General features: G+C 46.2%; 1 protein-coding gene across 1 annotated transcript in view; it reads right to left on the bottom strand.

Annotated features, from left to right (window-relative positions):
* Positions 1-24,309, bottom strand: part of OBSCN (obscurin, cytoskeletal calmodulin and titin-interacting RhoGEF) — a 2,124,484-nt gene that overhangs the window by 1,965,475 nt on the left and 134,700 nt on the right. The window contains exon 6 of the mRNA XM_078665296.1: positions 6,631-6,897. Coding sequence (XP_078521422.1) covers positions 6,631-6,897 — 267 coding nt within the window. The remainder of the gene's footprint in view (positions 1-6,630; positions 6,898-24,309) is intronic.

A 24,309-nucleotide genomic window follows, 5' to 3' on the forward strand; every position in this document is an offset into this window, starting at 1 on the left:
AAATCATAGGGTTTGTAATGGCAAAATGGCTTTTTACAATGTGCAATGTAGCAAAATGTATTGTGACTCATAAAAGGGCTTTTGTGAATCACAAATAGGAAAGGGTGTAAAAGGAGCACCCCCTTCCTATTTCTGAGTCGACAAGGAATGTATCAATGAGTTGTGACCACAATTGTAGTTGCAAACCATTGATGAGTTATAGAACCTCGAGTTGGAGTGGTAACATTCGCAAATGGACACCTTCCCCTTTGTGAATCATATTGGCTCCATCGGGGAGGGTGCAGGGAAAGTTTTCTCTAAACTCATTTTTAAAGCAGTACCAGTTCCTTTAAGGAATATGGGCTGATTTAAGAACAAAATCCTGTTTGGGAATACAAATACAGGGATGTAGTCTACTGTTCATAGCAAGGGAGCAGCCCTCATTAATATTGTAAATATATTGCAGCGAAAAATCTGAAACAGGTCAAAAATGGTAACTGTGTACCTGTCAACCATTGTTTGCATCCGGGTTCTGTTGACATCAGACCCTTTGTGTCATACATGTACAAAGCACATACCTTAATGTATCACCTCTAGGTGTCATTAGTTTAAATTGTGACATGGTTTTTCACATACAGACTTGACATCAAAGTGAGGATGTGAGTACTTGAGCAACTTTGTAAATTTTGGGAACTTTTTTCTTGATACTTTGTTTCTTCTCTCCCAAAGAATCATCCTCAACAAAAATGCAAGAACCCACATAAACCAATCACGGGTGTTGAGAGCCAGTACAGATCCTGAGGACAAACAACCTAAGGGCCAACCCCACCTGCTACACTGTGAAAACACGTCTTGGAAATCTGGGGAAAACTGCTGATAAAACCCATGTCCTAAGGAAAAGCACAGCTCAATCCCTCATGCTATTCCTTATCATCAGCTTTGAATTCAATACCGTAAGAGTCAGTGGCGTAACTACACCTTTGGCTGCCGTGGCAATCCCTGCGTTTGCTGCCCCGCGACAGTCGCAGGTAAAAGTGGGGGGAGGCCGCCGTCCCTAAAACTCATGCTGCCTGGGGCGGACTGCCCCCCCTTGCTACCCCACTGGCACTGGTAAGAGTTAATTGAATGTTTGTAGCATGTGAGTCTACAATCCAGCATGTTGTATGATATATAGCACCTCTGATTTTTACCCCCAGTTTCCCTCCGATAGGCAGAAAAGTGAAACAGGTTCATCGCTTAAGAAAACTAAAACATTTGCCATTGTAGCCCTCCTCATACGATAGGACAAGCGCAGTTTGTTCTGTCTTTACTTGTTTGGCGCCATCAAGCCATGGTCCTCGGAGGCTACTGCCTTACTGCGGCTTTCAGAAGCAGAAGCCTTGCTGTGAGCATCCGATTTCATGATGTGGTCAACCACTTGGCTGCCATTTAGAAATCACCAAATGAAACCACCTTTAGTTCTAAATCATCTGGCACAGCAAATCTCTTCAAGGGCTCCTCAGGCCTTGCTTATTTAATTGACGAGTAAACGAGTCATATTTCATTTGTATATTTATAGCCCAGGCCAGGTGTCACTTCTAAAAGAGGCGAGAATAAGTGAGACCTGTTATCGCTAATAGGGGAACTGCTCTGCAGCAGAAATGGAGAGGTCTCTCCAAGCTTCACCTGACCTTGTTCACTACACATTTGCCTCCAGGCAAATCTGATGATGCCTGGGGTACCTTAATGTTATCCAAAACGCTTTTATCCATACTCACTAAGATGGACTCCTGCAAGACTGTACATATTTAGAGCATCTTTGAGTTGCATATTGCATCCTCACAATGCACCGGACAAATTCTCAGTGAATCCCAGTTATTCTGAACATGACCATCCCTGAAAAACTCTATCTTTAGGTACTTATGTAGATCTTGGTAAATAAGCATTACGTCTGGGTAACTCTAAGTTCATTTCAGAATTTCCTAAAAATACAAATAAAATGCTAGTGTATCTACCCTTAAAGCAAGTATTTAGAAAGTGTCCGGAGCTTCAAACAGAGCAAGGCAAAACTAGGAAGCTGTTTAGGAACTCAACAGCAGGGAGGGGCCAGTCTCCCCAACAAAGCAGCAAAGATGGCCTACTTGCCAAGTGGCAAAATGTCATTTTATGCAGGACAGCAAAATTCCTAGACTTAGCATTGAAAGTGCTACCTTCTAGAAATAGGATGTTATGTAAGCGCATATAGTATAAAGTGTGGCTAAATCTCCATCTATGTCGGTACGTTGAAGACTTCGAAAGAACTAGTATGTTTGGCTTGTCTACTTCCCAGCTGGCAGGGTATGCCCAGACGTGGGTCCCTTGCTCACTTTGGCACTGGATTCAAGCTAGCCTGGCTGATGAGGGGTGTTACCCCGAAACCGGTCCCAGGATGCTTGTTTCCGGTTCAGGGAAGACCTGGCTTGTGAGTGTGGGCTGGACTGTTCCCATGAGGCACAGGGTCGAGACTGATTTGCGTATAACTGGGTCTGAACTGAGGTGGCAAAGTGAGCTAAAGAACGATGATGGATTCAACCCAGATCTCTGACTGGGGGTGAGTGTCTGAAAAGTTTCAGCACTCCGTCCATCATCTCCTTGTGTGCACTATGTTGCAGCCTAGGAGTGACTTGTTTGATTGGTTTTCAGAGTTTCAACCATACAAACAGAATTTTTTCTGGTGAGTTGTTTAATGAGGGTAAATTTTTTAAACCCGAAAGCAAAAATTACAATCACTGTCAGCTAATTACAGTTCCAAGAGAGGAATCACGCTTGGTGTTAACAACAAATAGCACAAAGGTGGCTGGGCAAAACGGTGAACACAACCCAATCACATTATTAGAGTTATCAATAGTAGTTTAACAAGCAAGATGCTCAGGAAGGGAGCAGCGACCACACAAATAGACCTCAGCTGGAACAAAGTCCAAGTAAAACAAGTTGCGTCGGAGTACTCCTCGATATGAATGCGTGTGGAAACATGCACTCACAGAGCATTCTCCTAATGTGCCAAACCTATCTCACATGGACTAATTATGTGGATAAAGTGAATTATATTTCTTTTGACTACAATTTTGAAAACAAGTATGGCAGGTTGGACTGGTTACCATTACCGGTTACACCGAAAATATGATACTTAACATTATAAGACATTTAATAGCCTTGAAGAAATGAATGGAGAATATAACCATTGATGAAACACGTGTTGGTTAGAACATTGAAGAAATATTGTGAAGATGACTGATCAAAGGGATGTATGACATTACAACGCATGCTTTTACCACACATGCCTTTACAACGCTGTTTTTACAACGCATGCCTTTACAACGCATAGTGCTTTGGGGCGCTGGATAGTGAATAGTTTAATTTACTATTCCAACTCCAGTCCCCGTGGATAGTAGGGAAGGTGTTGGATAGTAAATTAAACCTATTCCCTATCCTAGAGCGCCCCCCAGCGCAATGCGTTGTAATGGTTTGCGTTGTAAAAGTTGCGTCGTAAAGGCACTGCGTGGTAAAAGTTGCGTTGTAAAGGATGTTTCCCTGATCAAAGACGCTGACCTCTTTTTTTCTGTTTAGGAATGCTCAGAGGCAACTTGTTATATAATGGGATGGGAGAGCTGGTAAATCAGGCTGTATGTTGGATCTCAGCAGAATAACACTGTGTCCGATTAAATTAATGCTGCAGAAGCATCAGGGAACAAATACATACATAATTTGCTTGTGATGATCCCATCCACCAAAAAAAGCTTAATTTTGTGGGTGAATTTTAAATTTCTATTATGGTGCTACTATAATCAAGTAGGGTGGAGGACAAGCAAGAGCCTCAGATGCACAACACATAGCAGGCGATCAAGAGGTGGAAGAGGCAAGCACAAAGTCACGTAGGAAGTAAGACTGGTGCAATGTGGCGGTAAAGGTTTTGTGATACCGAGCATGATGCCTGCTAGAGTTAAAAAATTGAAAGTAGGGCAACACAAACCATTTCCGTGCAACCCCCAAACAAAAAAGGCATATTTGAAAGTATGTAAAGGCCCCAACATTTTTACATTTCAATGTTTTTACTATTAAATTAATTCATGTAACTGGATAGCACATGCATTGCAGAGGATACAGGGATGTTACTGCATAATAAAAGTACAAAATTCCGATAGTGAACCATACCAACGCATAGAAAAAATACTTGAAACACCAAGGCTTTAAGTTGGATGAAAAACTGGCAGATTAAATTAAGGGCGTGGCTTAAAACACATAATCTTAAAATCTGTGTTTAGCATAGTGTGCCGCCTGACTGGTATTTTTTTGGGTTCCGTCACGGCATCTAGATATATGATACAAGTAACATTATACCTACAAGCCAGGACTATTGGCTTTGTCAATTGTTGTTAGTTGCAAAAAATAAATAAGCAACAACTATGGCTTTGCTGTATATAATATTGAAAGTGCTTCAGTTCTTAAGTGATGAGACTCAGGGGCGTAGGAAGGGGGGTGCGGTGGGTGCGGGCCGCCCCAGGGGTCATTACTAAGGTGGATGACAAAATGGCAAAAATATGTGTTTAAAACACATATTTGTGCCATTTTGTCACCCCCCTCAGTGATTACACTTGTCACCCCCAGCTTGACAAAATGGCAAAAATATGTTTTTAAACACATATTTTTGCCTTTTTGTCAAGCCGGGAGTGACACGAAATTTTCCGCACCGGGTACGACCTGAACTTGCTACGCCACCGATGAGACTGTGAAAGAGCTATTTTTTTTTTCAACCTGAGGGTGAGGGCAAAAATGAAGAGCACAATAGGGACCAGCCGCGGTCGGTAGTAGGAGTTCCTGCAGGGCGGTGACGTGGGGAGCGGTAGGGGCGGGGTGGGGGGTAGTAATGTATGGATTACGGAGCTGAACAGGTAAGTAAACATATAAATAAATAAAACCAATTTCGTATCATGCACTGCATCACCAAATGCGATGCAGTGCACGCAACGAAATTCGTTTTATTTATTTATATGTTTACTTACCTGTTAAACTCCGTAATCCTTGCATTACTACCCCCCACCCTACCCATCCCCCTCCCCACATCACCGCCCTGCAGAAACTCCTACTACCAGGGGCGTAACACAAGCCCCCGCAGCCCACGTGGTACGGGGGGCCCCTAGCTCCAAGGGGCCCCCTCGGCACTGCACTCTGGCCAGAGAGCTCCTGATTGAGCCCGGAGGGAGCCCCCCTAAGTACCGTGCAGGGAGGCCCCCTCACTCTTCGTTACGCCCGACCGCGGCTGATAGGGACACGTCTCAGCACCAGCTTTAAAGACCTGCCGGTGCTGAGCACCGTCAAGACCCGGCCCACGTAAAGCGATGTGAAACACCATATGCCAACTACCGGTGATAGGCTGTAAAAACTTTAAATATTACAAAAGACCTTGAAATAATGCCTATCCCCGGGGAGTAGGAGGCATGGGTAAGGGGTGTCCTGAAGCAGCACTGGGAGCGAATGCAATGTAGGTAAGGTCACAGAGAAGGTGGCCAATCATGGGAGAAGTGGGTGCGGGCAAAAAGAAAGGTCAAACCCACATCGTCATCAGAATCTCATGACAACTATTTTACCATCGAACGTCACAAAGGAGTAGGCGGGGAAAGAAGGATGTTAAAAGTAGGGCAACAAAAAATTATTTAGGCGGTCTTGTCCTGTAAGCAGGTCAAAGGTGATGCAAAGGAGGAAGGGGAGATTAGAGTGTGATTTGAAAGAAATGGTTTTGAGTAAAAAATAACTGAAATAACACCCATGATAATTTCTTTCCCTTCACTAATGTTTCAGAACAGTCTGCTCCTAAAAATGGCCTCAGTAATTTTCTTTCGCTGTTTAAAATGACAGTAATACCTATAACCATACATTTCTGAAAGGAATTAAATTCTTATGCAGCTTTTAATGTTGTCCAGGTTGGTTTATCCACTTTGGTGCTGTTTTTCTAGAAAAACTGCCCAGTAACACATTCTTACACTCCATTTCCTGCCCCTGGTTAGTGAGTTCACAATTACGGAAGTAAACACCATCTATGAGACTAAATTTGATCTAAGAGTGAAAATGTTCACTGATTCCGAGCCTTTAAATTGGGATCATGTGATTTTAGTCTGCAGATAACTTTTCATAGCAAGTCAGTGATACATGCATACAAACAAACTATGTAAACCAGGTCCATACAGAAAATGAATAGATTTAACAGAAATGTTTTGGATTTGGGGAATTTATACAATGCAAGTATTTTAAGTGGAGAAGTATGGCTCAATGGTTAGAGCGGCAGACCCTGATGCAGAGGCCTGGCCCGGGACCAGGGTTCAATTCCCGCCTCGGCGGGTCTTGGGTTCAATTTCCCTGGACCTGATAATTCTCGCCTTGGTGCCTATTCTAATCATGGGTCCCACTCTGCAACTCTGGGCAATAGCTTGCTTAATCTCCACAACGGCCCCAACAACGCTGGGATTCCTGGCTTCACCTTGGGGGTGCCCAGGAGTGGACATTTCACAGGGAAAAGCCAGGTAGGGTTCCACAGTGGTATGAGTACAGCGCCAGGACGAACTGTTGCTGGGGCAGCAGTGCGCTTTACAAGTACAAATTCATTTCAAATTCATTAAGAGGTTGAACTGAAATAAATACCTTTGACACTTAGATTGGTGCTGGTCTCCACATTGTTGGCCATGAACTTCACTTCTGTTTTGTCGTCCAACTGGTTGACATTTTTTATGGTTAAGGTGTGAGTGTTCTTGATTCTTCGTATGACGTAGTTCTCAGAGTTCTCAATCACTTTGCCATTGAGAAGCCACACACCAGCGCAGGACGAGTTAAGTTCAATGGTGAATATGGCCTCGCTTCCCGAAACCACCTCAATAGGTTTCAGTGGGGTTTTAACGGTCAATATTGGTTCTTAAACAGAAAGAGGAGATAATTATGGTTATTCTTCAACAGAAGAGGGAAAGAAACAACAATATGAGAGAAAAATCCCAAGTGAACAGATAATTCAAGATTTGGGTTCAGTCACCTCTGTGATATTTCAACACCTGGTGTGGTGTGTGTTGCTCAAAAACTGCACTCAGGATTCATCTTTTGTCTCAAAGTAAACAATTCCAGATCCTGGATTGGTCAATAGTAGCCAACGCTTCTATTTGTTTGTTTGCACTGCTCTCCAGGAACATGTACTTACTTGCTAATACAACAACAATCAGCATTGGAGAAATTACATTTTACCCCCCACACCAAATACTGTGACAAACTCCCCCATTTCACGTGAAATGTGAGTGACTATATTATTTTACAAACTCGCAGGACTCCTTTTCAATATGTGTTGTTTTTTAATTCTGTTTTGTCGCCGAGGGTTGTAGCTTCCAACTATTTTGCTATCTAAGTACAAAGTCCTAAACCTTCCGAGGGCTCTGTATATGAAGGCATATTTTGCATGGCTATGTGTTCTGAACTCAAATATTTGAAAACACTTTCAAGAGCGATAATGAAGGAAAGAATAATTATATGCGTTAACGAAGAAAAAACGTTTGGGTGAAATAAAATATTTAGGCAACAACACAGTGCACTCTATTCTGAAGTTAAATACTTGAAAGCACTTTCATGAGCGATAATCAGGTAAAAAAATGTAAGAACCCTTTCCTTCCAGTGTAGAACCTGGCAACCATGACCTCACCTACATGAAGGAAAACTCCCTTTCAGGTAGTGCCCTTCTGCAAGAATTATTTGAACAGACGTAAAGAGCATTTCAAAGGATACAGATTAAGCGAGTGAACTCCTCAAGCCTCTCAAAAGAAACAACGGACAGCTTACAACACAAACATTTTATTGTGTCACTCTGCTTGCTTCAAAGTGTGAGAAGTTGGCCTGGTATATGATGCTCACTAGTTCTAGTGATCACCTTGTACCATGCCAAGCAACCCTTATGGTGCAGGTTGTAAAGTCAACCTTATAGACAAGCTATCCTAGGGGTAGCATGGACTAAGCAGTCTTAGGCTAAACTCTGTAAAGGCATGTGAAGCAAGCTGTTTTACCATACACAATCCCTTGAATACCAAATGAAAGGACACCACACAGATATATATTGAAAATATATATAGATTTATTTCTACAAATAACCCTGATACTCTTTATGAGCACAGAAGCAAATGCGTTAAAACAAACCACAGTTTAAATACACAAAAGTTGCACAATTATGGATGAGCCCTAGGGGCCACCTAAACCATATACTAAAATAGTGGTATAAGAACCACTATGGGGAAAGTGAAGAGGCCTAGGGCCTGGGGAATCGCTGGAGCTGTTCAGGACTAGCAGTGAAGAAGTCGGGAAATGCCCGCGGGACTCGGGTGCAGTGCGGAAAGTGCACGCTTTACCAATGCAATGTCAATGGTGCGTAAAAGTTACAAAGTTAGTTAAAAAGGAACCTTCCGAGTGACCTAGAAGGATGAAACTTTAGACACAGACACTAGAGGTGTGTACCAGTGTGGGAACACCGGCGGAGCTGAGTTACTTCACCCACAGGAAGAGGGTGCATAGGGTCGAAGTAGTGTCGGGTTTCGTCACGCAGGTCGATGGTGCTTGGAGCTGAAGATGCTGCAGGCGACTCGATGTGAAGAGTTCCGGTGGATCCAAGGGTGGATCTGAAGAGGTGAAGACCTGAAAGCAGAGGGGACAATGTTCAAAGTCACTAGCCAGTGACTACCGTGGAACCAGAGTGGAACCAGGCGATGTCGGGTGCAAACAGGCGTCGAGGTGTAGCTTCTCTCTGCAGCCACGTGGACACGAGGGGTCGAAGACGTCCAGGAGTCGGTCACGAGCCGTCCCACACAGGCTTCTCGCTGTTGGCGGTGTCGGCAACTTGATTGGAGCAAACAGGTCTTGGCTAATGCAAGCCACGCAGGAATCAAAAAAGGCTTGTTACTCGGACCAGCAAGGTCAGAGCAGGGGCTCCTTTTTACAGGAGCTAGGGCATGTCTGGAGCAACCAGACCCGCAGTGTAAGTTGAAGGTTTCGTCGCCAAGATGGCCGCTAGCCACGTGGCAAGTGGACAGGATGGCGCGTCAAGTGGCACAATGCAAAAGGGCCCCACGCAGATCGTGGAGATGCTGGGGGGCTGATCTTCGGTGCAAGGGCAGCTCGAGGTTGGGGCTTCTCAAACCCCAAAGCACAGCGTCGAGGGTGCCTCTGATGCTGCGCAGTCAGCGTTTCGGGGGTCTTCCAAGAGGTCTTGTCCCACGTCTCTCGGTGCCTCCACGGGTCCCTTCTTTGCAGGGACTGTGGATCGGGCGGTGAGAAGTCTGGGAGTCTGGGTCTTGTCAGGCTCTGGGCTCGGGCTCCGGCGGGAGGCGGCAGCAAAGCAGACGTCGAGTTGCTGGTTGGTGCCTGTGTTCACAGGGTGGTCACTCCTTGGCCACAAGGGAGATTCTCTTCCGTCTTCTGTGCAGCAGAATGTTGAAGTCCAGTCTTCTTCTGTAATTCAAGTTGATTCAGGATGATCTGAAGTCTCAGGACACAGCTCCCACTCTTATTCGAATCTGGGGGGCCGGATCACCTACTAGGTCCCTCCTCTGGGTGGAACCAGGAAGGGGGGTGGTTACACCCCCTTTCCTTTGTCCAGTTTCACGCCAGGACTGGGGCTGGAAAGCCCCAGCACCGGTTTGAACTGGCCTATGCACAGGGACACCTTGTGTGCCCCAGGCATGTCTGATTCTATTCAGCCCTGTCCTACCCAATACACAAAATCCTGTCTGGAGTGGTGCTAGCACCTCCCCAGGCAGGAAACCCTTTGTCCAAGCTGCCCTCGCTGGAAGGACTCCCAGCAGCAGGAGGTCAGACTTGTGTCTGTGGTGGCAGCATCCATTTTGTGATGCTAAGGCTCTGTTTAACTTTAACCGGGGTTCAGGCTAGGTACATGTCGTGTCCCTCTAGAAGGGTGGAATGCTACCCCCGTCGCCAGAACTGGTGAGGGGGTAGTATTCCAATTCGTATGACACCTTACTCGACATGTTTTGATAAAGCCAAACCCAAGATAGCATTTAACCGCGAGGTTCATAATGCACTTAAGAGTATATGGTATGGCAATATCATGAAACAGCTAAAGGACATGGTTCCGAAAGCTGCAGACAGGCTCAGCTCATGCCAGAGCACCATCTCACATATTTCCAAGCACTCTGCCTCCAGGATTGATGAGGCCTTCCATAGGAGTGACTGATAGGAACATATGTGTCCATTTTAGGTTAGGTATAGGCATACTACACCTAAGCAAGGGGTGGTTACACCGACTTACCCCAGCTGAGTGATCAGCCAGTTGCGTCAAATATAGAGGCCAGGCCAGGGGTGGCACAATACATGCTGCAGCCCCTAGTAGGCCTTGGAAGCACCTATGCCCTGGGTACCTGGGTACACTGTTACAGGGGCCAATAAGGTGAACCAGTTCCAATTTCGTTATGCACCTAAAGTACATGGGTAACAATTTAGAGAGAGAACAGCAGGCTGTGGGTCTGATTAGCAGGCCCACAGCCACATTAAGTCATAAACCAGTGAAGCAAAAAGCAAAAATTTGGGGTGACCATAGGATAGCAGACCCTACTCTCCTACACAACCCCCCCCCAAACGCAGGGACATTAGACTAACCTTGACCAGTTGTGTCTTCATGTTCTAAGTGGAAGTACCTGGAGAGACCATCTGCATTACCATGGTCAGTCCCTGGGCGGTGCTCCACTGTAAAGTCCATCCCCTGTAGGGAAATGGACCACCTGAGCAGTTTGGGGTTTTCACCCTTCATCTGATTAAGCCATAAGAGGGGCTTATGGTCGGTCTGAATCTTGAAGTGAGTGCCAAACAAGTATGGTCTCAACCTCTTCAGGGCCCACACCACAGCAAAGGCCTCCCTCTCAATGGCTGACCAACGTTTCTCTCTGGGGGTCAGCCTTCTGCTAATGAAAGCAATGGGCTGGTCTTGACCATCTACATTAAGTTGTGAAAGCACAGCTCCCACTCCCAACTCAGAAGCATCTGTTTTAGACAATAAACTCTCTTGAGTAGTCAGGACTCTTCAGGATAGGTGCAGAGCACATGGCCTTCTTCAGGTCATCAAATGCCTTTTGACAGTATTTTGTCCACTGAACCTTTTTGGGCATCTTCTTGGATGTCAGATCATTAAGAGGAGTCACAATGGACCCATAGTTCTTAACAAACTTCCTGTAGTACCCAGTCAGGCCCAAGAAAGCTCTGACCTGCGTCTGGGTAGTTGGAGGAGTCCAGTCCTTTATGGTCTGAATCTTACTCTCCAGTGGTTGAACTTGGCCTCCACCCACAAGGTAGCCCAAGTACATAACCTTACTCTGCCCTATCTGGCACTTGGTTGCCTTGATAGTGAGGCCTGCCTTTTGCAGAGCCTCTAGCACTTCCTTCAGGTGGACCAGGTGATCCTCCCAGGTGGAGCTAAAGACAGCAATATCATCCAGATATGCTGCACAAAAGTCATCCAACCCAGTAAGGACTTGATTCACCAACCTTTGGAAGGTGACAGGTGCATTTTTCAAACCAAAGGGCATCACCACAAACTGGTAATGCCCACTGGGGGTAGAAAATGCTGTCTTGGCCTTAGACTCCTCAGCTAACCTGATTTGCCAGTAGCCAGCTGTCAAGTCAAATGTGCTCAAATACTTGGCAGAAGCCAATTTGTCTATGAGCTCATCTGCCCTTGGAATTTGGTGTGCATCTGTCCTGGTGACAGCATTGAGTCCTCTGTAATCCACACAGAACCTCATCTCTCTCTTTCCATCTTTGGTGTGAGGTTTGGGGACCAGAACCACTGGGCTAGCCCAGGGGCTCTCTGAAGGCTCAATGACACCTAACTCCAGCATCTTTTGCACCTCAGCCTTGATACAGTCTCTGACATGGTCAGGCTGCCTGTAAATTTTGTTCTTTACAGGAAGACTATCACCAGTGTCCACCACATGGGTACACCAGTTAGTCTGACTGGGTGTCAGGGAGAACATATGTCGATATGACTGCAAAACCTGTCTACAGTCATGTTGCTGATGTTCAGTGAGGCTGCCATCTAAGGCCACACCATCAACTGAGCCATCCTCAGGGTTCTGAGTCAGCAGGTCTGGGAGAGGGTCACTCTCTTCCTCCTGCCCCTCATCTGTAGCCATGAGCAAGCCCATGTCTGCCCTGTCAACATATGCTCTCAGCCTGTTAACATGGAGCACCCTGTGGGGGCTCCTGGGAGTTCCTAGGTCCACCAAGTAGGTAACCTCTCCCTTTTTCTCCATGATTGTATGGGGTCCAGACCATCTGTCTTGGAGTGCTGCTGGGGCCACTGGCTCCAACACCCATACCTTCTGTCCAGGCTGGTACTCAGTCAGGACAGCCTTTTGGTCATGCCAGGCTTTCTGTAAGGCCATGGCTAGCCTCAAGGTTTTTGGATGCCTTCTCCATATACTCAGCCATCCTGGAGCGGAGACCAAGTACATAGTCCACTATGTCTTGCTTGGGCTTTTTGAGAGGTAACTCCCATCCTTCCCTCACCAGACATAGGGGTCCTCTTACAGGATGTCCAAACAACAATTCAAAGGGGCTGAAGCCAACTCCTTTTTGTGGGACCTCTCTGTAAGCAAACAGAAGGCAGGGCAGAAGGATATCCCATCTTCGCCTGAGCGTCTCAGGTAATCCTTTGATCATGCCCTTTAGGGTCTTGTTGAATCTCTCAACAAGCCCATTGCATTGTGGATGATAAGGAGTGGTGAACTTATAGTTGACACCACACTCCTTCCACATAGCTGTCAAGTAACCTGACATGAAGTTTGCACCTCTATCAGATACTACCTCCTTAGGAAACCCCACTCTGGAGAAAACTCCAAGTAAGGCCCTGGCCACAACAGGAGCTGTTGTGGTCCTAAGTGGAATTGCCTCTGGGTACCTGGTGGCATGGTCTACCACCACCAGTATGAATCTGTGCCCAGATGCTGTAGGGGGATCCATTGGTCCAATAATGTCAATCCCCACCCTTTCAAAGGGCACCCCCACCACAGGTAATGGTATTAGGGGGGCCTTTGTGGTACCACCTGCTTTGCCACTTGCTTGGCAGGTTACACAGGAGCGACAAAACTCCTTTGTATCTTCTGACATGTGAGGCCAGTGAAAGTGACAGACAAGTCTGTCCCATGTTTTGTTCTGGCCTAGGTGTCCTGCTAAGGGAATATCGTGTGCCAAGGTAAGAAGGAAGCCCCTAAATTGCAGAGGTATGACCAACCTCCTGGTTGTACCAGGCTTGGGGTCTCTACCCTCTGAATAAAGGAGCCCATCATCCCAATAAACCTTATGGGTACCTTGAGCATTCCCAGCAGCCTCAGCAGCAGCCTGCTGTCTGAGGGGTTCAAGAGAAGGACAGGATAACTGAGCCTGCCCCAAGTCTGCCCTAGAAGGTCCCCCTGTCCCCAGAAACTCAACCTGATCAGGTTCAAGCTCTATAGGGACAGTTCCTTCAGGGGTCTCAGAATCATCTTCCTGTGAAGGCTGATCCTCACTTGTAGGCATTTGGGAAGGCACAGCCTTTGCCCTCCTGTTCCTTGTCTTGGGAGGTACTTGGTCCATTGTTCCAGGATCCAAGTCCTGAGGTTCAGAGAGGCACTTTTTGGCCTGTGACCTGGTCACAGCAAGGACATGTGATGATATCCCTAACATCTCTGCATGAGTCCTGTACTCAACTTCTGACCATAGAGAGCTCTCCAGGTCATTGCCCAACAAACATTCTACTGGGAGATCAGCACTAACCACAACTCTTTTTAGGCCAGTTACCCCTCCCCAGGAAAAGTTAACAATTGCCACACTATGTGTAGTAGTGACATTGCTGGCATTGGTCACCAGGTAATTATCACCTGGTATGTACTGTCCAGGGTCCACAAAGCTAGGTGTCACCATGGTGACACTGGCACATGTGTCCCTGTATGCTTGAGCCGCTTTTTCATTAATTAAAGGTGTCTGTCTGTACTTGCCCAAATTATTGGGACTGACAGTAGGGGAAAAATCAATCTCCCCATCAAAAATCAGAACAGCCTGTGTGGGGACTCTGACTAGGTCAGAATCTCCATCAGTTCCCACGGTGATACCCACTACCCCCTTAGTCTGTGGTCCAACACTGCCAACTGTACTAGAGGGTGCAGGTGCCTTAGGGGCTGCAGTGTTGGTGGCTCCACCCTTTTTACAATCACTTGTCCAGTGAGTGGTGTTTTTGCAAAAGCTACACCAGGGTTTTCTTTGACCTTCTTTCTTCTTCTTCTTGGAAGTTTGGGACCCACCCTCAGTATTAGTTTGGGGCCCTGTTGAAGACTTCTGGTCTTTAGCTTTCTGCTCCCCACCCTTCTGGTCTGTTTTATTTTGGTCACCACCCTGGTTCTGGTTCTGGTTCTGGTTCTTTTGCTTAACTCTGGTTCTAACCCATTTGTCTGCCCTCTTTCCCAATTCTTGGGGAGAGGTTAGATCTGAGTCAACCAAATGTTGATGCAACTGCTGGTTCTGACAGTTATTTAAAATCTGTTCTCTCATAAGCAAATTGTACAATCCTTCATAGTCTGTAACCGTACTTCCCAGCAACCAGCCCTCCAGAGCCTTAGTGGCACATTCAACAAATTCAGACCAGTCCTGAGTCTGTGTCTTCTGGGTGTCTCTGAACATTAACCTGTACTGTTCAGTGGTTAAGCCTAACCCATCAATCAGAGCACTCTTCAGGACCAGGTAGTTTATAGACTCCCCATCACTAACTGTGAGGAGTCTGTCTCGGCCTCTACCTTCAAAGGAGAGCCACAAGATTGCTGCCCACTGCTCCTGAGGGACCTGCTGTACTTTGCAAGCTCTCTCAAGTGCAGTCATCCACTTGTGGATATCATCCCCAACTTTGTAGGGGGGCACAATCTTACTCAGGTTTCTATTGTCATAGGACCTTTCTTTATCCTTAGGGATAGTGCTGCCACCAGTGGAATCTAATCCACTCTCTCTAGGCTGCCTTGCTCTAGCAAGTTTCTCTTTGGCCAGGGCAACTTCTAATTCTTGTCTCTGGATCCTAAGTTCAGCCTCTCTAATTTTGGCCTCATGTTCCCTTCTCTGAGGGCTAGTGAACTCCCTTCTGGAGTTACCATGAGAACCCCTAGAAACATGGGAAGTATTGGACTCACCTGAGTGATTCCTCCTCCTCCTATGCTCCTGGTTAAGTCCATTTGGGGGTCTGAATGGGTTGGACCCACCTTCAGTCCCAAATAAACTTAGGTTAGCCTGGTTAAGCCTGCTGACTAACACCTGGCTATCTCTATCATCATCAGACTCACTTTCTTCTACCTCCTCCCCTTCTTCTTCCTCAGGCTGAGAATTCCCAGGGGTCTGGTCTTCCTCATCTATTTGGATGACAGGGGCAGGGGCATCAGGGTTATCATCTTCAGTGGGAGAGCCTCCATCTCCAGTCCCTGAGGTGCCTGGCTTGGAGTTCTTTAGAGCTTCAGACTGGCCTAACAGCTCTCTGTGTCGTCCTGCTGTAGGAGTAGGACCTGTTTTGATTCCTCTCATGGAACACAGTTGCCTCAGTTCCTTAAATGGAAAGATAGCAAATTTGGATGGTGCCCTTGGAGGGTCACTCTCAATAGAGGTGGTTCCAGTGGATCCCTCTGCTCCAGACATAGCTCTAGTGTGGTGGATGTGTTGCAATCTACCTACACTTGTGTTTTCCTACAAAACCTATCTAGTAGTTGTAGTCAGGGTGTGCTACTCCCTATCCTCTACAACAACTAAGTTCAGTAGAACTTAAGTATATCTAGTCTTGTTTTAGTGTACCTATCAGGTACCTGTATGATCTTTCAAATGATATTTTCAAAGATTGTAATGGTAAAACAACAGCAAGCTCAAATCCCAATCCGCTGCTCACCAATGTGAGAAGTTGGCCTGGTATATGATGCTCACTAGTTCTAGTGATCACCTTGTACCATGCCAAGCAACCCTTATGGTGCAGGTTGTAAAGTCAACCTTATAGACAAGCTATCCTAGGGGTAGCATGGACTAAGCAGTCTTAGGCTAAACTCTGTAAAGGCATGTGAAGCAAGCTGTTTTACCATACACAATCCCTTGAATACCAAATGAAAGGACACCACACAGATATATATTGAAAATATATATAGATTTATTTCTACAAATAACCCTGATACTCTTTATGAGCACAGAAGCAAATGCGTTAAAACAAAACACAGTTTAAATACACAAAAGTTGCACAATTATGGATGAGCCCTAGGGGCCACCTAAACCATATACTAAAATAGTGGTATAAGAACCACTATGGGGAAAGTGAAGAGGCCTAGGGCCTGGGGAATTGCTGGAGCTGTTCGGGACTAGCAGTGAAGAAGTCGGGAAAGGCCCGCGGGACTCGGGTGCAGTGCGGAAAGTGCACGCTTTACCAATGCAATGTCAATGGTGCGTAAAAGTTACAAAGTTAGTTAAAAAGGAATCTTCCGAGTGACCTAGAAGGATGAAACTTTAGACATAGACACTAGAGGTGTGTACCAGTGTGGGAACACCAGCGGAGCTGAGTTACCTCACCCACAGGAAGCGGGTGCATAGGGTCGAAGTAGTGTCGGGTTTCGTCACGCAGGTCGATGGTGCTTGGAGCTGAAGATGCTGCAGGCGACTTGATGTGAAGAGTTCCGGTGGATCCAAGGGTGGATCTGAAGAGGTGAAGACCTGAAAGCAGAGGGGACAATGTTCAAAGTCACTAGCCAGTGACTACAGTGGAACCAGAGTGGAACCAGGTGATGTCGGGTGCAAACAGGCGTCGAGGTGTAGCTTCTCTCTGCAGCCACGTGGACACGAGGGGTCGAAGACGTCCAGGAGTGGGCCACAAGCTGTCCCACGCAGGCTTCTCGCTGTTGGCGGTGTCGGCAACTTGATTGGACCAAACAGGCCTTGGCTAATGCAAGTCACGCAGGAATTCAAAAAGGCTTGTTACTCGGACCGGCAAGGTCAGAGCAGGGGCTCCTTTTCACAGGAGCTAGGGCAAGTCTGGAGCAACCAGACCCGCAGTGTAAGTTGAAGGTTTCTTTGCCATGATGGCCGCTAGCCACGTGGCAAGTGGACGGGATGGCGCGTCGAGTGGCACAATGCAAAAGGGCCCCACGCAGATCGTGGAGATGCTGGGGGGCTGATCTTCGGTGCAAGGGCTGCTCGAGGTTGGGGCTTCTCAAACCCCAAAGCACAGCGTCGAGGGTACCTCTGATGCTGCGCAGTCAGCGTTTCGGGGGTCTTCCAAGAGGTCCGGTCCCACGTCTCTCGGTGCCTCCACGGGTCCCTTCTTTGCAGGGACTGTGGATCGGGCGGTGAGAAGTCTGGGAGTCTGGGTCTTGTCAGGCTCTGGGCTCGGGCTCCGGCGGGAGGCGGCGGCAAAGCAGACGTCGAGTTGCTGGTTGGTGCCTGTGTTCACAGGGTGGTCACTCCTTGGCCACAAGGGAGATTCTCTTCCATCTTCTGTGCAGCAGAATGTCGAAGTCCAGTCTTCTTCTGTATTTCAAGTTGATTCAGGATGATCTGAAGTCTCAGGACACAGCTCCCACTCTTATTCGAATCTGGGGGGCCGGATCACCTACTAGGTCCCTCCTCTGGGTGGAACCAGGAAGGGGGGTGGTTACACCCCCTTTCCTTTGTCCAGTTTCGCGCCAGGACTGGGGCTGGAAAGCCCCAGCACCGGTTTGAACTGGCCTATGCACAGGGACACCTTGTGTGCCCCAGGCATGTCTGATTCTATTCAGCCCTGTCCTACCCAATACACAAAATCCTGTCTGGAGTGGTGCTAGCACCTCCCCAGGCAGGAAACCCTTTGTCCAAGCTGCCCTCGCTGGAAGGACTCCCAGCAGCAGGAGGTCAGACTTGTGTCTGTGGTGGCAGCATCCATTTTGTGATGCTAAGGCTCTGTTTAACTTTAACCGGGGTTCAGGCTAGGTACATGTCGTGTCCCTCTAGAAGGGTGGAATGCTACCCCCGTCGCCAGAACTGGCGAGGGGGTAGTATTCCAATTCGTATGACACCTTATTCGACATGTTTTGATAAAGCCAAACCCAAGATAGCATTTAACCGCGAGGTTCATAATGCACTTAAGAGTATATGGTATGGCAATATCATGAAACAGCTAAAGGACATGGTTCCGAAAGCTGCAGACAGGCTCAGCTCATGCCAGAGCACCATCTCACATATTTCCAAGCACTCTGCCTCCAGGATTGATGAGGCCTTCCATAGGAGTGACTGATAGGAACATATGTGTCCATTTTAGGTTAGGTATAGGCATACTACACCTAAGTAAGGGGTGGTTACACCGACTTACCCCAGCTGAGTGATCAGCCAGTTGTGTCAAATATGGAGGCCAGGCCAGGGGTGGCACAATACATGCTGCAGCCCCTGGTAGGCCTTGGAAGCACCTATTCCCTGGGTACCTGGGTACACTGATACAGGGGCCAATAAGGTGAACCAGTTCCAATTTCGTTATGCACCTAAAGTACATGGGTAACAATTTAGAGAGAGAACAGCAGGCTGTGGGTCTGATTAGCAGGCCCACAGCCACATTAAGTCATAAACCAGTGAAGCAAAAAGCAAAAATTTGGGGTGGCCATAGGATAGCAGACCCTACTCTCCTACACAAAGGTTGACCTAACATTTGTATTTTCTGGTCATTTGCATCCTTTCCCTAAAGTACTCTGCTGACAATATTGACCTTCCAATTAAAAAGTGAAAGGCAGCTTTCAGACTACACAACTGTCCCGTCTCTTCTCCGGTTGGTAGTGACATCAGACAACAAGTATCCCTCAGCCAGTAGCAAGCACACGCAGCGCTGCAGGGGGCGGAAATGTGACTTCTTTGACCAGACACTTCGGTCTTTTCTCTGAAGATCCCTGGTTAACAAGCCGCAACGAGGTGGGCCTAGGGGAGGAGTAGGAGATGGCAGGTGTGATTAGAGTATCACTGGCATCTATTCAGGTTAATCAAAACTACAGCCATTTTGGAAAGACTACAAAAGTTGAACATGTTGTATTTTTAAAAAAAATCAGCATGCTTAAGGCTTTTTGGTGTCTCGTGTGTGGCTCTGAGTGCCCTTAATGGCGAGTAGAAGAAACATGGCAGTGGAACAAGAAACAGGGACGGGGGCAGGGGATCGGGATCGGGATTAGAAACAACAGGGAGGTTTTGTGGGACAGGAAGAAGCAATATGTGCATGAGGTGGTGGGAGGGGGAGAAGAAACCACAACAAGCAGCGAAGTGGGAGGGGGTTGCGGCACATAACAGTAACCCTGTGAAAAAAGCGTCTGACATTTGATCTTGGTCTTTGAATGAAGTCTGTGAGTGACAACAGAAGCTCCTGTAACCTGATGAAAGCAGTCTCATTAATCAAAATGTAAATAAAAAAGAAGAGTTTTCACTCAACCTTGCCGTATTCAAGACACAAAGTGTGAGGGGGTTGGGGATATTTGAACTCATTTTTTTTAATGCACAGCAAATGTGACAATATAAGAACAAGATTTACAGGCATGTTTACAGAGGAGTTTGGAGCAAGTGAAAATATGTGTGCTGTTGTTAGATGCTCTTTAACATAGAAAAAAGTCGTTCCTGAAACAGATCCTAAAACTAAAGCAGTGGAGGGATAGTGCAATTGGCTCCTGCTCTCAAGGAAGGCTAAACACAGGAAGAGGCTTGACAAATGCATGCTATGGACAAATGAGGAGAAAGAATATGAGAGCAAAGACGGAGCCAGCAATTGGGAAGAGTGTAGGTGGGCTGAAGCCCACAAAGTATATACAACATGTCTCAAAGAGACAGAGCAAACACTGTCTAGCCAAGACTTAAGAATGATGTTTCGCCTTGGTTGTTTTTTTAACTAGGAAAATATGGACAGTTAGGTTTAGAAATGTACCATTTCTGAAGTGTTAGAGAAGTTTTAGCACTAACCTTTCAGAGTTTGTTGGCAGACATTGGTGATTATTTCATTTCAGATTTTCATTTTATAGTTGTATTTAAGCATTCGGCCATACCCCATGCTCAGCATCAATGCTCCTCTATCTATTGGGACTGCACCCAAGTACAACAGGTACTGAGCATAGGGCTTGCAAATTGCCCTGTTCACCAGGACTCAGGGGGCATCTCTCTGGCCAGGGTCTATGCACAGTACAACTTCTCCAGTAACTGTTAGTTTCTAAGGATGTATCATGGCATATAGCCAAGACCTGAGCCATGCCCTGAGGCCGGCTGACAATGAGATTTGGCTATGTACACATGGCACTATGTAAAAGGCATGATAGTACCAAATACCCAGATCAATATTACTGTAGAACCTCAAAGTTCAAAACAAAAGGTGCTTCTGGTGCTGGCGCAGTGTAAGTGCAATTGTGTAGCAAAAGGGAATATGTGCGCAAGAACAGTTTACTTACAAGGAAAGAGTCAACTGGATACTGAGCTGGTATTAACTTAATTGAATGTCAGCTGATGACTCATCTACAACATAGCACTGTTCAAAGGGTGGCAAGACCCATCTTGCATTTCAAGGGTTTTATTCTTTTTCAGACTCTAACATTGGCCCCCCTCAGTTTGCACAATGCTGCACATGCTCCGAACAATAGCACATGACTGGCTATTGATGGTGCACACCTCAAACAATTCCAGTTAAATGTATTTTACAGAGTTGGCACCAACCTTTTTGTATCTGTTGGATGCCCTACTGAAGGTTTATTGCCACTGGCAACTGGCATGTAAGTGGGTGGTTGGGCGAGGTGACAAAAATAAAGGTAAAAAATACGTTAAAAAAATAATTCCACTTAACTTCTTGGCACAATGTCCTCCTTGCTCCGGTCTTATCCAGGCAGTCAGGCTCCAATGCAGGACCCAAGAAAAAGCAGTAACCAATCCTGGTGCTGCTCTCATGCAGCATTAAAGAAGCACCAGGATTGGAGGGAACAGCTTCCTTTGGTGCTCCTGAGGTCACTAGACCCCTATACTGCCTCTAACCCAGCTGTCTAAGACAGCTGGGTTAGAGAGGTTTAAAATGCATATGTCTGCCTGGCCATTGCAAGACAGAAGGCCAAAAAGACGTGCACACTTTAAATTTAAAGTGCCCTACCATCACTGCTTTCCGCTGCTGCCTGACTGGCAGAAAGCCCTGCCCCCGTCCTGGCGCTTGGCACAAGACAGGGTTTTGAAAAATAGAATGGTAATACATGAACTTCATTACATTTTTATTTTTCCATCTCTGGGGGTAATTTCTTTAGTTGGGGGGCGCTCCTCCACATTATTGGAGGAGCCGCCCCTTTTTATTGCATAGCATTATATCCTTGTCTTATTTTTTTGAGGTGGACCGAACAAAAGCACAGCTTGTAGATTCAAAATACCTTACCACAACACTAGACTTCCCTACTCAGATTTACCACCACACAATTAGGCAAATCTCAACTGACCTTGATGAGGTCAACAGAAGTTGACAAACTCTGAACTAAAGATACACTCACTAGTCACCTATGTTCCCTCTAGGCTGCACGCCTAAGCGCGTGCGCAGCCTTTCCTCTTGCTGCACCCAGACTGTCTCTGGGAGCGCCGAGGCCACTTCCTAGAGCAAAAAGGGACAATAAAAGGTCATTTTGCCATCGCCACGCGGCAGGTGTTTTCACACCTACTGCATTGAGTCAAGGAAATGTCCTTTTATTGTCCCTTTCGGAAGGCGCAGGACACGCACTGAAGACAAAGGGGCTGCTAATTTAAAAGAATGTAACATTTCAGGAGGCCAATCCAGGGCAGTTTGAATGAAATGCTTTCAACAGGATTATTTTGTTTTAAGACATGGCAAACACTTTTTTACAGAGCCTCTTGTTAATTCATTATCGCATAGGAGAGCTCCTTCAAATATATGACATTAGGATGCCTGTTGATCAAGTCTGGTTTTAGGGTTGTGCTCAGCAGTTTTCAGGCAACAGTAAAATGTCAAAATGACTCTGGTAATTAATGCTCCTGTTGGAGAGAGATGGATCTTTGTCTAGTGGCAGTTTTGATTTTTCATAAAGTAGTGTAGAGGATAAATATGCCTGCTGCATAGAACGTGTACCATGCAAATCGTAGGACTGTATTTATGTGGATAGCTCAAGTGGTTGCTGCTTTTGTCACAGAGATCCTTTTGTTACTTGCAGTTCATAAGTCACAATCCTAATATAGCACAGTGACCTATGAATTGTTATCAAAGAGCTTTATGCAAACTGAATTGTATAGAACATTATGCTTTTTTCCTGGGTTTTTTATTATCCTAATGTTGCTAAAAAGGGTTTGTTTGGCTGGAAATAGAAACTTATTAGTTATGCTAACCCCAACCACTGTGGTCAGTCCCAACCACTGGGGTACATTCTAAATCCAGAGTTTATACTTCTCCAGACTAAACACTCTTAAAATATACTGCCAACCAGTATTGATGGCATGTGATTCCTATAGCCTTTAATCCTCATTGTCTTATTTAACATTTTCTACAGACTGATTTACACACAAATGATTCATTGTCTCTGTATAAGGTACATGTGCGACGTAAAGTGCTCTGACACCCAACACTGGTATGAGTAATGCTACACAACAAATTAATGGTGTGTGAGAGGGGGACACTTGAGAGATGAAGTACACTGTTGGAGGGTGGCTGTGGGAATCCATGGAGAAGGAGGTCCTTGGGGGATCGCTAAAAAATATTGTTGCATTTGTGCCACCATAGGCGCTATGAAAGTGGTGTGTTGCTCATTGTGGAGACATACCATATATATCATGAGCTCACTGTTTGGTAGTGCTGCTTTTTAAAAGATTTGCCTAGTTTAATTCCCATCAATAAGTCAGTTGGCTTTTTTTAAATAGAATTTACTTAAACACTTTGCAACGGGTTTAATAGTGCCCCCTTGATTAATTTGTGAATTCTTTGAATATATGATTTTTTTAAAAACAAAATATATAATTTTTTTACATTTAAAATGTTTGAACAGTTTTTATCTTAATGTAAATTTATCACTATACTTGGCAATGATTCAAGTCGTGCCCTGCACTTCTATCAGCAGCCGCAGCTAAGGCTGTAAAAACCCAGCTCCAATACCTGTTTCTGCTGTGTGCCTCTGTTTGGAAGGGGCTGGGAGGTGTGATCAGTCAATGTTGAAACATTTGTGTTTTTTCTGGAAACTAAATCATGTTTCCCAAAGTAGTCGTCCAGAGGAACAGGACTCTAGTCCATATTAGTCAAGAACTCGAGTTACCTACGCTAGTCCTGCTTTTAGCTGATATCAGTGAAGATCAAATAAAGACAGCTGTGCAGTATTTAAGGCCACAAGGCAATAAGTGAGCAGGTCTGATAAGGCATGCCCAACTTAGAACACCCCTCACATCTCAAATCCACTGCCGAGGCTCCGGTCCCAGCCTCTCTCCCGAGGGTGCCCTCGGCTCAGCCCCCACCTCACTCTGTTATCCCTTTCTCCCACTGCCAGCAGCATCTTGCTCATCATCACTACCTTCCTTCCACTCCTTGCAGTCCGTCATATTCAAGGGCATCATAGAGGGGGTAGGGAGAGGACGCATGTGAGTGGTCTTGTGAAGAGTTTCCGTGTCTTGGGGAAGCACCAGACCTGCAGAGGGCAGGTTGGGGAGAGAGCTCTATTCTTGGAATAGTGAGCCGGATTAAGGAGAATTTTGGGATTGGGATGTAAGGCAAGCCTTTCATCCTTCTGAGGTTGATAGACTGAGCACAAATGAGTTGCTAACAGTTCCTCAAGATGTAACTTTTAGCTATACACTTTTGTGAATGTCATGAGACTGAATAGCTAGGCATACCCATGTGAAATAAACTTCCGATAATTAGTCTGCTCTCACTAGCGGGCGATGTCAGCACTTCAGGTAGAGTTTGGAAGGTGAGGCTCAGTGAGGGGCAAGTCAGCCCAGGTACAGGGTTATGGTGGACTTATAGATTGGCTTGCAGGGATCACCGAGAAGAAACATGTCAGTACTGTGGAGAACTCAGAGTGAATGGGGACATTAGCATGGGCTCTGGAGGGCCCAGTGAAAGAACATCAGCACAGTTGGATAGACGTACACCTCTGTGAAGAGGGAAACTCAGCACATGGACCCTGAAGGCGGATTTGCACTTCTACACACTGCCTTTCACATGTTCCATCTCTTGAAATGCAGGGTATGCCTATGCCCAAGGCTTACTCAGGTAGAGGTACCTTCCGAAGCCTAGCTCATGCCAAGGGTGCTCGTAGATGCATGGTGGCCAATGGTAGTCGGCTTGCAACCTAG

The sequence above is a fragment of the Lissotriton helveticus genome, chromosome 10 (assembly GCF_964261635.1).
Source record: "Lissotriton helveticus chromosome 10, aLisHel1.1, whole genome shotgun sequence".
Lineage (NCBI taxonomy): Eukaryota > Metazoa > Chordata > Amphibia > Caudata > Salamandridae > Lissotriton > Lissotriton helveticus.